This window comes from Echiichthys vipera (genome assembly GCF_963691815.1).
Source record: "Echiichthys vipera genome assembly, chromosome: 6".
Lineage (NCBI taxonomy): Eukaryota > Metazoa > Chordata > Actinopteri > Perciformes > Trachinidae > Echiichthys > Echiichthys vipera.
Window position 1 is genome coordinate 32,777,824 of NC_139831.1, and position 16,900 is coordinate 32,794,723.

Below are 16,900 nucleotides of genomic sequence, written 5' to 3' on the forward strand. Positions count from 1 at the left end.
ACCCACCTGCTGCCCGCTGGGAGCCGGCGGATAGTCTGCAGACAGACACGGACGGACTGTCCCAGAGGAATGAAATGAGGCTTTACTCCTTCAGGTTCGGCTTCCTCCTGCTCACCGCGTGTATTGCGTCGGTGACTTGGATTAAATTGATTCCCAGAGATGAAGGTAAGATGTCCGTGTAACCTGGCCGGCTACTGGAACGTTGCATTGATGAATTGATTGTGTGTTTGGACTAGCCCACAGCAGATGACAATAGTCAAACTTTGTCCGACCCCCACAGAATCCATCACTGAATTCAAATCATTGTTGCATTTTAAAATGAATAGTCATTATTGAAGTGAAAGGGATTCTTATAAACACTGAGTATGCACTGATCATTTCCTTGAGGCTATACAAACAACAGTGAGGGGGGACGTGCAATGACAGAACTCACTGTTTGAGTTCAAGAATGACTTTGGAAAACTTTGATCAATAGCACATGCTGTATTCTACGGAAGCCCTAAACGGCCATACATTACATACATTTTATTTCCTCTGTTTTCTCGAGTTAACGAGATATTGAATTTGAGAGATTGTGAATGAAATGTGATAGTCCTGAGATTCCCATCACAGTGACAGGTCATGCCTCCTAAAGCCTTCTCATATCACACTATAGACAACACCGACAGATGATTTCAGTTGGTTTCTGTTATGAAATAAACTGTTATATGTATGTGCACATTGTAAAACTCTTCCCTGTTCTGGTATTTATGTTGTTGTAATATAATACTGTTGACGATAAAATTTGTTTAAAAAATAGTAGTTAATGAGGAAATACGGCTCACTCACTCACTCACTCCTCTGATAAAGCTGAAGCTTTCCTACCGTCTTCTTAGATGACTCACTAATGTGAACATCATCTGTAATAAAAAGGCATGAAGTTATTTCAGCCTGTGTCAGGACTGACTGAAGAGATCTGTGATGCTGATCCATATTCTCCTGCTCCTCTGACACTGATACACTGATCCTACAGATCTCTAATGAATAAACTCGTTATCACAGGAAAACTGATCAAAATGATCTCGTTATCACAGAAAACTGATCAAAATGATCTGGTTATCACAGAAAACTGATCAAAATGATCTCGTTATCACAGTAAATGTGATCAAATGAATCCTGTTATCACTGGCAAACTGATCAAAATGATCTCGTTATCACAGGAAAACTGATCAAAATGATCTCGTTATCACAGAAAACTGATCCGAATGATCTCATTATCACAGAAAACTGATCAAAATGAACTTGTTATCACTGGAAAACTGATCAAAATGAACTCGTTATCACTGGAAAACTGATCAAAATGATCTCGTTATCACAGGAAAACTGATCAAAATGATCTCGTTATCACAGAAAAATGATCCTAATGATCTCATTATCACAGAAAACTGATCAAAATGAACTTGTTATTACGGAAAACTGATCAAAATGAACTTGTTATCAAAGGAAAACTGATCAAAATGAACTCGTTATCACAGGAAAACTGATCAAAATGATCTCGTTATCACAGGAAAACTGATCAAAATGATCTCGTTATCACAGAAAACTGATCAAAATGATCTTGTTATCACAGAAAACTGATCAAAATGAACTTGTTATTACGGAAAACTGATCAAAATGAACTTGTTATCAAAGGAAAACTGATCAAAGTGATCCTGTTATCACTGGAAAACTGATCAAAATGAACTTGTTATCACTGGAAAACTGATCAAAATGAACTCGTTATCACTAGAAAATTGATCAAAATGAACTCGTTAGCACATAAAACTGATCAAATGATCTCGTTATTACAGGAAAACTGATCAAAATGATCTGGTTATCACAGGAAAACTGATCAAAATGATCTTGTTATCACAGAAAACTGATCAAAATGATCTCGTTATCACAGAAAACTGATCAAAATGAACTTATTACGGAAAACTGATCAAAATGAACTTGTTATCAAAGGAAAACTGATCAAAGTGATCCTGTTATCACAGAAAACTGATCAAAATGAACTTATTACGGAAAACTGATCAAAATGAACTTGTTATCAAAGGAAAACTGATCAAAGTGATCCTGTTATCACTGGAAAACTGATCAAAATGAACTCGTTATCACAGGAAAACTGATCAAAATGATCTCTTTATCACAGAAAACTGATCAAAATGATCTCGTTATCACAGGAAAACTGATCAAAATGATCTCGTTATCACAGGAAAACTGATCAAAATGATCTTGTTATCACAGAAAAACTGATCAAATGATCTCGTTATCACAGAAAAACTGATGAAAATGATCTTGCTATCACAGGAAAACTGATCAAAATGATCTTATCACAGAAAACTGATCAAAATGATCTGGTTATCACAGGAAAACGGATCAAAATTATCTGTTTATGACAGGAAAACTGATCAAAATGATCTCGTTATCACAGAGAACTGATCAAAATGATCTTGTTATAACAGAAGACTGATCAAAATGAACTTGTTATCACAGGAAAACTGATCAAAATGAACTCGTTATCACAGAAAACTGATCAAAATTAACTTGTTTTCAAAGGAAAACTGATCAAAATGATCTTGTTATAACAGAAGACTGATCAAAATGAACTTGTTATCACAGGAAAACTGATCAAAATGAACTCGTCATCACTGGAAAAATGATCAAAATGAACTCGTTATCACAGAAAACTGATCAAAATTAACTCGTTTTCAAAGGAAAACTGATCAAAGTGATCCTGTTATCACTGGAAAACTGATGAAATTGATCTCGTTATCACAGGAAGACTGATCAAAATGAACTCGTTATCACAGGAAAAGTGATCAAAATGATCTCTATATCACAAAAACTGATCAAAATGATCTCGTTATCACAGAAAACTGTTCAAAATGATCTCTATATCACAAAAACTGATCAAAATGATCTCGTTATCACAGAAAACTGATCAAAATGATCTAGTTATCACAGAAAAACTGATCAAAATGATCTCGTTATCACAGGAAAACTGATCAAAATGATTTCATTATCACAGGAAAACTGATCAAAATGATCTCGTTATCACAGGAAAACTGATCAAAATTATCTCTTTATCACAGGAAAAATGATCAAAATGATCTCGTTATCACAGGAAAACTGATCAAAATGATCTCGTTATCACAGAAAACTGATAAAAATGATCTCGTTATCACAGAAAACTGATCCAAATTATCTCATTATCACAGGAAAACTGATCAAAATGATCCTGTTAAAACTGATCAAAATGAACTCGTTATCACTGGAAAACTGATCAAAATGAACTCGTTATCACAGAAAACTGATCAAAATGATCTCGTTATCACAGTAAAACTGATCAAAATGATCTCTTTATCACTGAGTGATCAAAATGAACTCATTAACACTAGAAAATTGATCAAAATGATCTTGTTATCACAGAAAACTGATCAAATTATCTTGTTATCACAGGAAAACTGATCAAAATTATCTTGTTATCACAGGAAAACTGATCAAAATGATCTCGTTATCACAGAAAACTGATCAAAATGATCTCGATATCACAGAACTACTGATCAAAATGATCTCGTTATCACAGAAAACTGATTAAAATGAATTTGTTATTACAGAAAACTGATCAAAATGAACTTGTTATCAAAGGAAAACTGATCAAAGTGATCCTGTTATCACTGGAAAACTGATCAAAATGAACTCGTTATCACAGGAAAACTGATCAAAATGAACTCGTTATTACAGAAAACTGATCAAAATAAACTCGTTATCACAGAAAACTGATCAAAAATGATCTTGTTATCACAGGAAAACTGATCAAAATGATCTTGTTATCACAGAAAAACTGATCAAATGATCTCGTTATCACAGAAAAACTGATCCAAATGATCTCGTTATCACAGGAAAACTGATCAAAATGATCTCGCTATCACAGGAAAACTAATCAAAATGATCTTATCACAGAAAATTGATCAAAATGATCCCTTTATCACTGGAAAACTGATCAAAATGAACTCGTTATCACAGGAAAACTGATCAAAATGATCTCATTATCACAGAAAACTGATCAAATGATCTGGTTATCACAGGAAAACTGATCAAAATGATCTCGTTATCACAGAGAACTGATCAAAATGATCTTGTTATAACAGAAGACTGATCAAATGAACTTGTTATCACAGGAAAACTGATCAAAATGAACTCTTTATCACAGGAAAACTGATCAAAATGAACTCGTTATTACAGAAAACTGATCAAAATAAACTCGTTATCACAGGAAAACTGATCAAAATGATCTCGTTATCACAGAAAACTGATCAAAAATGATCTTGTTATCACAGGAAAACTGATCAAAATGATCTCGTTATCACAGAAAAACTGATCCAAATGATCTCGTTATCACAGGAAAACTGATCAAAATGATCTCGCTATCACAGGAAAACTAATCAAAATGATCTTATCACAGAAAATTGATCAAAATGATCCCTTTATCACTGGAAAACTGATCAAAATGAACTCGTTATCACAGGAAAACTGATCAAAATGATCTCATTATCACAGAAAACTGATCAAATGATCTGGTTATCACAGGAAAACTGATCAAAATGATCTCGTTATCACAGAGAACTGATCAAAATGATCTTGTTATAACAGAAGACTGATCAAATGAACTTGTTATCACAGGAAAACTGATCAAAATGAACTCTTTATCACAGGAAAACTGATCAAAATGAACTCTTTATCACAGGAAAACTGATCAAAATGATCTCTTTATCAGGAGAAAACTGATCAAAATGATCTCGTTATCACTGGAAAACAGAGGAGATAAAATGCATGTTGTGTGTGGCCTTTTAGGGCTTAAGTAGGACACTAATCCAATAAGTTGAATTTTCTTTCTCCCCAACAATCATGCATGCATTAACAAGTCTTTGGGATTTGCTCATAAGTGATGTGGTTACAATATAATGATGTTACGATGAGGACCAATGCTTACAGACATGTCACATTGATTCTGTGTTCTCTTTGTTACTGTTCATATCATAAAGAGTTTTGCATAAGGAAACTACCGTAAAATACAGTTTCACCTTCCCTGAGCTGCCGGCTTCCTCCATGAGTTATTCCCTAGCATGTTTTCACTATCCAAAGACTGTTTGGGCTCAGAGGATACAATTTAGGTCAAAGGAAAATATTGTTAGTTTTTACCAAGTACATTCTGAGGAGAGATGCACCCAGCAAGTTTTTTCCAACCAGATGCCGAGACCTGGGCTGAGCGAATCGCCGATACAGATCTGACCCTACTATTGAGTGAGTGAAGCGTAAACCTGTCCATGTGAGTGAAGGCATCAGGCTTCGCATAAACATTTAGCCTTTTTCCTTTTTTTGTTTTAAAAAAGGTAACAAATGAACACAGCTATAAATATACTTCATATTATTTATGTATTATTATTTAACAGATATCGAAGTGTACATTAGCAGCAAAATTAAATCAATAACACTTCCATGTAAAGTGCACTGCAAACAGATATTTAAAAATGTAATATAAAAGCCTAACCGCTGTTAAAACGTAGAATTGAAGTGACTAGATCGATGTAACTTTATTGCTGTGTATGTTATTAATAAAGAAATGACTGGATCAGCCTCATTCATCTGATATCAGATTCAGCTAATTAGTCAATATCAGAGCGGATATCTGATCAGGGTACCGAATCGGTGCATCTCTAATTCTGAGCAATAAATTTGATCTCTGGAGTACTCCCTCTTTGTTTTCTAATTGGGTCAGGACCAGAAAATGTCAAACTGTGATAACACCAATGCTTGAATGGTTAGCTTGTTTTGTCTTTATATCAAACAAGGAACCTTCACTTTAGTCACTATAGAGGTATGGAAACTATAGGCGAAGAAAGGCTTCCTTACTGCTGTCCCTTCTCTCTTCTTACTTACATACTTCCATCTCCCTCTGCTCTATTCTTATTAAATGACTATTGTACTCCTCTGAGGGTTCCTTATCAGCATCAGTTGTGAGGAGCAGAGGAAAAGAGGAGATCCTGTGTCTGCACAAAGAAAATACTTTATAAACGTGACTAAGAACTCACTGAGACTACAGTCAGAGAAGGGTCATGATATGTGAAACAAGTTAGAGCAGACTATGTTGGGTCAATACCAAATTTAAGACTTGAAACAATAACTGCCTAAATATCTTGATACTAATGCTGAAATGATAACAAAGATGGTTTCTGTTGTATAGGTAGTTTTTATCACACTGATGTTTGTTCAAGTGTTTGCTTTTCATGTACACTAATTAGTTATTTGATGCTATAAAAACGGGGAGAAACACCATGACTGACAGTTGAGATTGACTAATGATTGGTCAGAAGTCACTTTCATGACATGACTCTACTGCCAGATCACTAGTGCACAGAAAATACGACATATATTGTAACCAGGATATTTTGGCTTCACTTTTGTACAGTGGGAGGAAGTTGAGCTGTGTCGTCCATCTTTATGTGCAGTCTCTGATGCTGACCCAAGCAACAGCACAAGCTAGTGCACCTTCACCGCTGAAGTGTGTTGGCCAAGTTTGAGCCACCCCAGCCAAGTGGAGGTTTATCCTACATACTGTATAAAAAACGAAGGTAGCATCTAGGTCGAGGTCCGTTCTCTCGTCTTGATCCAATCGTCCTCGCCTATGGGTATCTCCATCTTATCAGACTTTGACTCCGCCTAATTTCACCACCGCCTGGGAGCTAGGCTAACAGAACACACTCCTCGATAAATGGGAGTGGGAGTCCATGTTGAGATCTTTTTCCGGGACCATGAGGGAGCTGGAGTAAATTTTTTTATTTTGTAACAGGTATGGGATTTTTTAGACGGTAGAGACTGACACAGGAGGTCTTGTCAAGTGTAGGCACTCCTGTGTCAGTCTCTAGTGGAAAACACGACCGCTACGGGAGTGACGTGCAGCCACCGTTTCTGATCTCTGACTTAAACTGATATTCAACACAGTCCCATGCTAATAGACTGTAAAACACTATCCCTCACAGCCTCAATCCTCCCGGTTCTCCAGATTAGCATCTTGTGTATCTTTCATAGATAGCAGGCTGTACTGTAGGTCATGGTGCAAGTGCGGCTAAGTAATTAGCATAACAAAGCTAATGTTAAAATGTTGTGTTTCTAAACCATCTGTTTGTACAGTTGATCGAAGAGCAAACCATCTTGTCACTTATAGTAACAACACCACACGAATGACCACAGTCCAGGTCGAGATGACGGAGTTAGCATGCTAATCCTGACAACTAGCCTTCGAGGAGAAGTGAGGGCCAGAGGCTCACTGTCACTCAAGTGGCCACGCCCCTAATTATTCATAAACTTTAAATAAGCGAAAATGCATTATTTCTAGACTGAAGGGATTCAAAAATTGCTATGTAAAGAACCAGATGTGAAATTCAAATTGTAGGATCTGTGTTGCTCTCCAGTCTGATGTTTACAAGCCGGTCCGGCCGTGCGTTCATGTGCGTTCATGTGCGTTCATGTGCGTTCATGTGAAGCTCTTCCTATTCCTTCCTCTCGGAGCCCTTGCCCTATTAGCGGTAAACGGATACTGTTTGATGCTAATAGTTACACACTAAATTAGTGCCATAACATTTAATTTACGGACAAACTAGCATAAACCTGATACGTTTTTTTTCTTGCGGCATTATAACGTTATAAATTACTTACTTGGTTACACAAAATGTTCCATAAAATGATGATGTTTTCCTCGGTGTAGATATGAGTCGAGTGTGTGTGTGGGAGGGCAGGTAGAGAGCAGAGGCAAAAGGAGGTTTGGCTAATAGCACACTTTGTTTTGGTCTATAGGCAGTGTTGTCATGGAGATATGACCTAAACATACAGACTAGAATGTTCTTTTTTCCCAGTCTTTAAACAGGTTTAATGATGCTGTGAAAACAGCCTGTTTAACATGGGGGTCAATGAGAAACTGCTCTATTATGAAAACTAGTGGACACTCAGAGAACTGCAGTTGTTGGCACTTCCTTATTGGATCAACCAGGAAGTCTCTGTGGTGGTAGCTTGGTCTGTCCCCAAGAGTGAGGTAGAGGGGCTGCAGGGTATGCTAGTTCATTCTCGTCTTATTTGTGGCCTGATAAACGGTAAATTCATCAAATTCAGTGTCCCTTGTTCTATTTTCAAAGCTACTGTAGCAGTCATATATTTCAGAGATGGACCTTCAGCGTTGGTTTAGAGGTGGATTTAAGTGAGGAAATAAGAAGAGACTGTTCAATGTAAACAACATGGAGGCTTCCACTGATGAGATGAGCAGCTATGGAGTAAGCCGCTCACTAACTCTTTTTTTCTCTGGATCCTTCTGTTGAATATGGACCAGGCACCTGAAATTGGGCCTTGATCCTTAAATTCACGTTACACAAACGGAAAATATCCTTTACCCACATGTTGTTTACTTTCTGAGCTTTGCCCCCATACTGTTAGCACGTGAGACGCTTCATTGATCTGATTGGTTGATTTGGCCAGTATGTTGGTGATAGCCAGATGGTTTATCTGCAACCAGTATTTTCACCCCTTCCCAAAAGATCTCCAAACCAGAGTTCAGATGGATATGCTGAGAAAATGAGAATCATGTGAATCAATCCATCTGGAGGAGTCAAATTAACATCTTACACCATCAGATGAGACACAATGAGAATTGTGATTAATACTTATCCTCAAAGCAATTTCAGTCAAAAACAACTGGACTGGTTGTTTGTCTAGGAAGACGTTTCACCTCTCATCCAAGAGGCTTCATCAGTTCATGTACGCATCTGACCAGGCTGGGACTGGTCCAACTAACTGGTGTGGAGATCCAGGTATTTAACCTCTCACAAGGCCGATGATGTCACTGACACCCTTTGTGCTCCAAATGCCCACGCCCGTCGTTAGAGTGACAGTCGTTGGTGGGCAGTTGGTTCAGACTTCGTTAGTGCTCTATTGAGTCTGAACGACAGTCGTTGGGGTCACCCGGGCCATGTGTGAACAGTTGTCCTTTGAGGTTAGATTGTTGAATCTCCTGGGAAGGGATGAAAGGGCAGCATTGTAAATTGGAGATAAGTGGTGTCTCAGACCTCCTCCTCTGTTTAGCGATGGTTTCTCCACTTTTACATAGATGGCTTCTTTTACTCCTCTTTCAAACCATCTGTCCTCTCTGTCCAAGATTTGGACATTGCTGTCATCAAAGGAGTGGGCTTTCTCCTTGAGGTGTAAGTGGACAGCGGAGTCCAGGCCTGAGGAGTTAGCTCTCCTGTGTTGGGCCATGCGTTTATGCAGTGGTTGTTTTGTTTCTCCAATGTAAAGATCTTTGCATTCCTCGTTGCATTGGACAGCATAAACCAGGTTGCTTTTGCGGTGGTGTGGTGTTCTGTCCTTCGGATGTACTAGTCTCTGTCTGAGTGTGTTACCGGGTTTGAAATACACAGGAATGCAGTGTTTGTTGAAAGTCCTCCTGAGTTTCTCCGATACCCCAGCCACATATGGAATCACTATGTTGTTTCTCTTGTTATCTTTTTCTTTCTCAACCACTTTGGTTTTCTTTCTGGAGGCAGCTGCCGTTTTAACAAAGGTCCAGCTGGGGTAGCCACAAGTTGTGAGGGCACCTCTCAGGTGCTTGTGTTCTTCCCCTTGAGCCTGTGAGCTAGTGGGTACGTTATCAGCTCTATGCTGCAGTGTTCTGATAACGCCAAGCTTGTGTTCCAAAGGGTGGTGAGAGTCAAAAAGTAGATATTGATCCGTGTGAGTGGGTTTTCTGTATACCCCTATGTGGAGGCTCCTGTCATTCTCCATATGGACGTCACAGTCCAAGAAGGGCAAGCTGTTGTCCTTAACTTCCTCACTGGTGAACTTGATGTTTCTGTCCACTGAGTTGATATGTTCAGTAAAAGTTGGCACCTCTTCGGATTTGAGCTTAACCCATGTGTCGTCCACATATCTGAACCAATGGCTTGGGGTTACTCCTTTGAAGGAGTTTAAAGCCTTGCCCTCTACCTCCTGCATGTACAGATTTGCCACAATAGGGGATACTGGTGAACCCATGGCACAGCCGTGTTTCTGTCTGTAAAAAATGCCATTAAACTGGAAATATGTGGTATTCAGGCACAAATCCAGAAGTTGGCAAATGTGGTCTGGTTTGAGATTTGTTCGGTTTTGTAAGGAATTGTCCTGTGTGAGCCGCTCTCTTACCATGGCCAAGGCCTCCATGATTGGAATACAGGTGAACAAAGAAGTCACATCGTAGGACACCATGGTTTCATCTGGATCCATTTTTAGGTCTCGGACTTTGTTCACAAAGTCCATGGAGTTTTGGATGTGGCGTGGGGTGTTTCCCACCAGTGGTGCCAGAATATTGGCAACATGCTTGGCAATGTTATAAGTGACCGAGTTTATGCTGCTGACAATGGGCCTGAGCGGGGCCCCTTCTTTATGGATTTTTGGGAGTCCATATAAGCAGGGGGTTGAGTCCTGGGGGTAAAGCCTGTAATACTGTGGTTTGCTAATGACTCCTTCTTTTTGTAGTTGCTGTAGACATTCTATCACCTTCTTTTTGTAACCGCTGGTAGGGTCTCGTTTCAGAGTTTCATAAGTGTTAGAGTCACTGAGTAATGCAGAGATCCTTGCCTGATAATCAGTTGTATTGAGAACAACTGTGCATCTACCCTTGTCTGCCGGAAGGATAGTGATGTTGTGGTCTTTGCTCAGTGCCGTTACTGCTTTTCTCTCCTCAATGGTGAGGTTGGATGGGGGGACCTTAGCCTGGGACAACGCTGCTGACACTTTCAACCTTAGCTGTTCAGCCTCAGTTCCATTAAGGTTGTTTTTCTTTATAGCCGATTCCGTAGCCGTAATCAACTCCACAACGGGTACCTCTTTTGGTGTCATGGCAAAGTTCAAGCCCTTGGCTAAGACCTCCTTCTCTGGGTGGGAAAGATCTCTGTCCGACAAATTCTTAACCCATCTGTTTTGTGTTTCTTCCTTTGCTGGAAAGTCAGTTTTTTGCCTCCAAGTGAGTATTTCTGTGTTTTTGCCAGTATCCCGGGATTGCAAATTGTGAAATTTCTTGGTTTGTATCTCTTTGCTCTTGTTGTGCTGAGATAGTTGGGCTTTCTGGGTGAAATCCACAACTCTTTCCATGATAGAGACAGGTAGGATTGATGTCAGTTTCTGGAGTGGACCAGTCCCAGCCTGGTCAGATGCGTCCATGAACTGATGAAGCCTCTTGGATGAGAGGTGAAACGTCTTCCTAGACAAACAACCAGTCCAGTTGTTTTTGACTGAAATTGCTTTGAGGATAACGATGACCTGGACGAATGAGAACATTCACAGGCTTATTGCACAAGAATTTGGGTCCTCAACTCTGAAAACGGTGCAGGAACATGAAAGGTTGGCTCGGAAAATTGCAGATTACAGAAACCACCTACAGTTCAGTCTGAGATGCAAACAACAATGGCTTACACCAACTAGCCTATGTTTGAATTCCACTATGAGAGGGCATAGAGTGGAGAAAATCATAGAAAAAGCTCAAAACCAACTCCTCGTGAGCGAATAAGGCAGGTCAATTTCACCCTTGAAGGGCTTAAAGAGAAAGCGTACCTCTCACTCCAGAAACTGACATCAATCCTACCTGTCTCTATCATGGAAGGAGTTGTGGATTTCACCCAGAAAGCCCAACTATCTCAGCACAACAAGAGCAAAGAGAGACAAACCAAGAAATTTCACAATTTGCAATCCCGGGATACTGGCAAAAACACAGAAATACTCACTTGGAGGCAAAAAACTGACTTTCCAGCAAAGGAAGAGACACAAAACAGATGGGTTAAGAATTTGTCGGACAGAGATCTTTCCCACCCAGAGAAGGAGGTCTTAGCCAAGGGCTTGAACTTTGCCATGACACCAAAAGAGGTACCCGTTGTGGAGTTGATTACGGCTACGGAATCGGCTATAAAGAAAAACAACCTTAATGGAACTGAGGCTGAACAGCTAAGGTTGAAAGTGTCAGCAGCGTTGTCCCAGGCTAAGGTCCCCCCATCCAACCTCACCATTGAGGAGAGAAAAGCAGTAACGGCACTGAGCAAAGACCACAACATCACTATCCTTCCAGCAGACAAGGGTAGATGCACAGTTGTTCTCAATACAACTGATTATCAGGCAAAGATCTCTGCATTACTCAGTGACTCTAACACTTATGAAACTCTGAAACGAGACCCTACCAGCGGTTACAAAAAGAAGGTGATAGAATGTCTACAGCAACTACAAAAAGAAGGAGTCATTAGCAAACCACAGTATTACAGGCTTTTCCCCCAGGACTCAACCCCCTGCTTATATGGACTCCCAAAAATGGCACCACTGGTGGGAAACACCCCACGCCACATCCAAAACTCCATGGACTTTGTGAACAAAGTCCGAGACCTAAAAATGGATCCAGATGAAACCATGGTGTCCTACGATGTGACTTCTTTGTTCACCTGTATTCCAATCATGGAGGCCTTGGCCATGGTAAGAGAGCGGCTCACACAGGACAATTCCTTACAAAACCGAACAAATCTCAAACCAGACCACATTTGCCATCTTCTGGATTTGTGCCTGAATACCACATATTTCCAGTTTAATGGCATTTTTTACAGACAGAAACACGGCTTTGCCATGGGTTCACCAGTATCCCCTATTGTGGAAAATCTGTACATGGAGGAGGTAGAGGGCAAGGCTTTGAACTCCTTCAAAGGAGTAACCCCAAGCCATTGGTTCAGATATGTGGACGACACATGGGTTAAGATCAAATCCGAAGAGGTGCCAACTTTTACTGAACATATCAACTCAGTGGACAGAAACATCAAGTTCACCAGTGAGGAAGTTAAGGACAACAGCTTGCCCTTCTTGGACTGTGACGTCCATATGGAGAATGACAGGAGCCTCCACATAGGGGTATACAGAAAACCCACTCTCACGGATCAATATCTACTTTTTGACTCTCACCACCCTTTGGAACACAAGCTTGGCGTTATCAGAACACTGCAGCATAGAGCTGATAACGTACCCACTAGCTCACAGGCTCAAAGGGAAGAACGCAAGCACCTGAGAGGCGCCCTCACAACTTGTGGCTACCCCAGCTGGACCTTTGTTAAAACGGCAGCTGCCTCCAGAAAGAAAACCAAAGTGGTTGAGAAAGAAAAAGACAACAGGAGAAACAACATAGTCATCCCATATGTGGCTGGGGTATCGGAGAAACTCAGGAGGATTTTCAACAAACACTGCATTCCTGTGTAGTTCAAACCCGGTAACACACTCAGACAGAGACTAGTACATCCGAAGGACAGAACACCACACCACCACAAAAGCAACCTGGTTTATGCTGTCCAATGCAACGAGGAATGCAAAGATCTTTACATTGGAGAAACAAAACAACCACTGCATAAACGCATGGCCCAACACAGGAGAGCTAACTCCTCAGGCCTGGACTCCGCTGTCCACTTACACCTCAAGGAGAAAGCCCACTCCTTTGATGACAGCAATGTCCAAATCTTGACAAACAACCAGTCCAGTTGTTTTTGACTGAAATTGCTTTGAGGATAACGATGACCTGGACGAATGAGAACATTCACAGGGTGATTAATACTTGTTCTTTGTCTCCAGGTTCAACAGCATTGCCAGACCTGCAGACTCTGTATGCACGTCTGCTGGTGGCTGAGGAGTTGGGAGGGCAGGTCAGCAGGGATCTTGGAAGCATCCTGGAACATCTGAAGAACATATCCAAGGCTGCCAACGTCACCCATCCCACCAGTAACACCACCACCATTTCCACAGGTGGTGTATTTACCACGTGCAGGAGCTGGTCCAACCTCCTACACTTTAAAAACCCTAAAAAAATCATTGCTTTTATACACTATATGGTGCTTAATGTTAACCTGCTCAGACATTCTGCATGGTTTTTGTCATTGTATTGAACGCCTTGTGGCCTGCCTAAGCTTCAGGGGTTTAAAAAGTATAATATGGTTTCCCCAAGTTTATTACTAGCCTGGAAACACACCAGACCTAAGCTGACTCCCTAACTATCTGACATTTATTTATTTTATTTTCATATATTCTTACTAGGGCTGGGCGATATGAACAAAAACTCATATCATGATACACTCACCAGCCACTTTATTCAATTCAATTCAATTCAATTCAATTCAATTCAATTCAATTTTATTTATAGTGCCAAATCATAACAAAAGTTATCTCAGGACACTTTACAGAGTAGGCATAGACCACACTCTATGACATGATTTACATAGACCCAACAATTCCCCCGTAGAGTACGGTGGCAACGAAAACCTTCCCTTTAACAGGCAGGAACGTCGGACAGACCCAGCTGTGTGGGGGACGGACATCTGTCTTGACCGGTTGGGGAGGAAGAAAAGGAGAGAGAAAGATAGAAAGACAAAGACAGACAAAAGACAGAGAGACAGACACACTTCCAGAGATGCAAGCAGCCAAAGAGTAGAAATGGTAACTATAACAATATGTTTAGTAATGTGAATATGACTCATATGTTATGGCAGTTAATATAGCAGAATATTAGGAACAAGCACATCTAAGGTGATAGAATATGAAAATTATAATAATTATGACGAACATGATCAATGATGAGTAGGGGCAATAGCAGCTACGATACAGCTAGACATACCACTGATGGTGTTTTTATGGCTACAAATTTTAGAATTCATAAGACTATTGACAGTATAAACGACTAATAGTTATAGAAGTAGCAGGAAGTGTTATGCAGGACCACGGCAGCAGGCACCACCACGATCATCAGAAACCTGCGAGACGACAAAGCACAAACAACTCCGGGGAAGAAGTTGAATTAGTAACATTCATTGATGAATCATGAATGACACAGAGAGGAGAGAAGCTCAGAGGATCAGGAACAGGATTATCGCCCAGCAGACTAGGCTTATAGCAGCATAATTAAGCTGAACAAATTTAGCTTTAAAAATAACAACATAGCTGAGGGCACGTAAGCCCTAGCTGTAAGCTTTATCAAAAAGGAAAGTTTTAAGTTTACTCTTAAATATAGGGACAGTGTCTGCCTCCCGAATAACACTTTGTTCCACAAGAGAGTAGCTTGGTAGCTGAAGGCTCTGCCTCCCATTCTACTTTTGGAGACTCTAGGAACGACAAGTAGCCCTGCATTCTCAGAGCGCAGCGATCTAGTCTGGTAACACGGTACTATGAGCTCTTTAAGATACAATGGAGCCTGACCAATAAGAGCTTTGTAGGTATGGAGAAGGATTTTAAATTCTAGATAATAGATTTTACAGTTAGCCAGTTCAAAGAGGCTAATACAGGAAAAATATGTTCTCTTCGATTTGTTTTAGTTAGTACACGAGCTGCAGCATTTTGGACCAACTGAAGACTCTTAACAGACTTATTGGAGCAGCCTGATAATAAGGAGTTGCGGTAGTCCAGCCTAGAAGTAACAAATGCATGGACTAGTTTTTCTGCATCTTTCTGAGACACAATGTTCCTAATTTTCGCAATATTACTCAGGTGAAAATATGCAATCCTTGTTGTTAATTTTATGTGAGAATCGAAGGACATATCATGGTCAAAAATAACACCCAGATGGAGGACAACACATCATCCAGAGTTACAATATCTTTAGCTATTGAGTTTCGGAGGCCTTTGGGGCCAAGTACAATAACTTCAGTTTTGTCTGAGTTTAACATCAGGAAATTGCAGGTCATCCAGCTTTTTATTTCCTTAATGCACATTTGAAGTTTATCTAACTGATCGGTTTCTTCTGGTTTGATCGACAAATATAATTGTGTATCATCAGCATAACAATGACAATTTATTGAGTGCTTCCGTATAATATGTCCTAAGGGAAGCATATATAAGGAGAATAGAATCGGCCCAAGGCCAGAACCCTGTGGGACTCCGTGACTGACTTTAGTGTGCATGGAGGATTTGTCGTTAACATGTACAAACTGAGATCTATCTGATAAATAAGACTTGAACCAGCTCAGTGCGGTACAGAGACAAGCCCTTTGTCTGAACCTTTAGAAGGTCGTAATTTTTACCAGTGCTGTCTCAGTGCTATGATTCGCTCTAAATCCTGACTGGAAGTCACACAGCTGATTGGGGACTAATTTCTTGAGGATCTTAGAGAGAAAAGGAAGGTTAGATATAGTTCTATAGTTGGCCATAACCTCAGGATCAAGACTGGGCTTTTTAAGAAGAGGTTTAATTACAGCTACTTTAAAAGACTGTAGTACATAACCTGCTGATAAAGACATGTTAATCATATCTAATACAGGAGTGCTAACTTAAGGTAACACTTATTTAAGTAGGCTAGTGGGAATAGAGTCTAGGAGAAAAGTAGAGGGCTTTGATGCGTAAATAGTAGAGGTTAATTTGTTGAGGTCAACTGTAGAAAAGCAATCCAAGAATATATCAGGTCGTACAGTTGGTTCCTGGGTTCCTGGGTTTGAAGAAAAATTGGTGCCAAGCGGGTGGATTTTGTCTCTAATAGTTATAATTTTGTTATTAAAGAAGGTCTTGAAGTCGTTACTACTGAGGGTTATAGGAATACATGGCTCAATAGAGCTGTGGCTCTCTGTCAGCCTGGCTACAATGCTGAAAAGAAATCTAGGCTTGTTCCTATTCTCCTCTATTAAAGATGAGTAATATGCTGCTCTGGCATTACGGAGGGCCTTCCTATATGTTTTTTAGACTATCTTGCCAAACTAAGCGAGATTCCTCCAATTCAGTAAAATGGCATTTATATTCCAATTTTCGCCATATTTGTTTTAATTCAGGGGTTTGTGAGTTATACCACGGAGCCAACTTCCTCAGT

The 16,900-nt window shown here is 40.0% G+C and overlaps 1 protein-coding gene across 1 annotated transcript in view; it reads left to right on the top strand.

Moving 5' to 3' along the window:
* The window catches only part of LOC310948422 (alpha-1,3-mannosyl-glycoprotein 4-beta-N-acetylglucosaminyltransferase B), a 54,454-nt gene continuing 37,554 nt past the window's right edge, over positions 1-16,900 (top strand). Inside the window, exons 1-2 of the mRNA XM_083915541.1 lie at positions 1-165; positions 13,690-13,860. Of these exons, the coding sequence (XP_083771667.1) occupies positions 75-165; positions 13,690-13,860 (262 nt within the window). The 5' untranslated portion in view covers positions 1-74. The remainder of the gene's footprint in view (positions 166-13,689; positions 13,861-16,900) is intronic.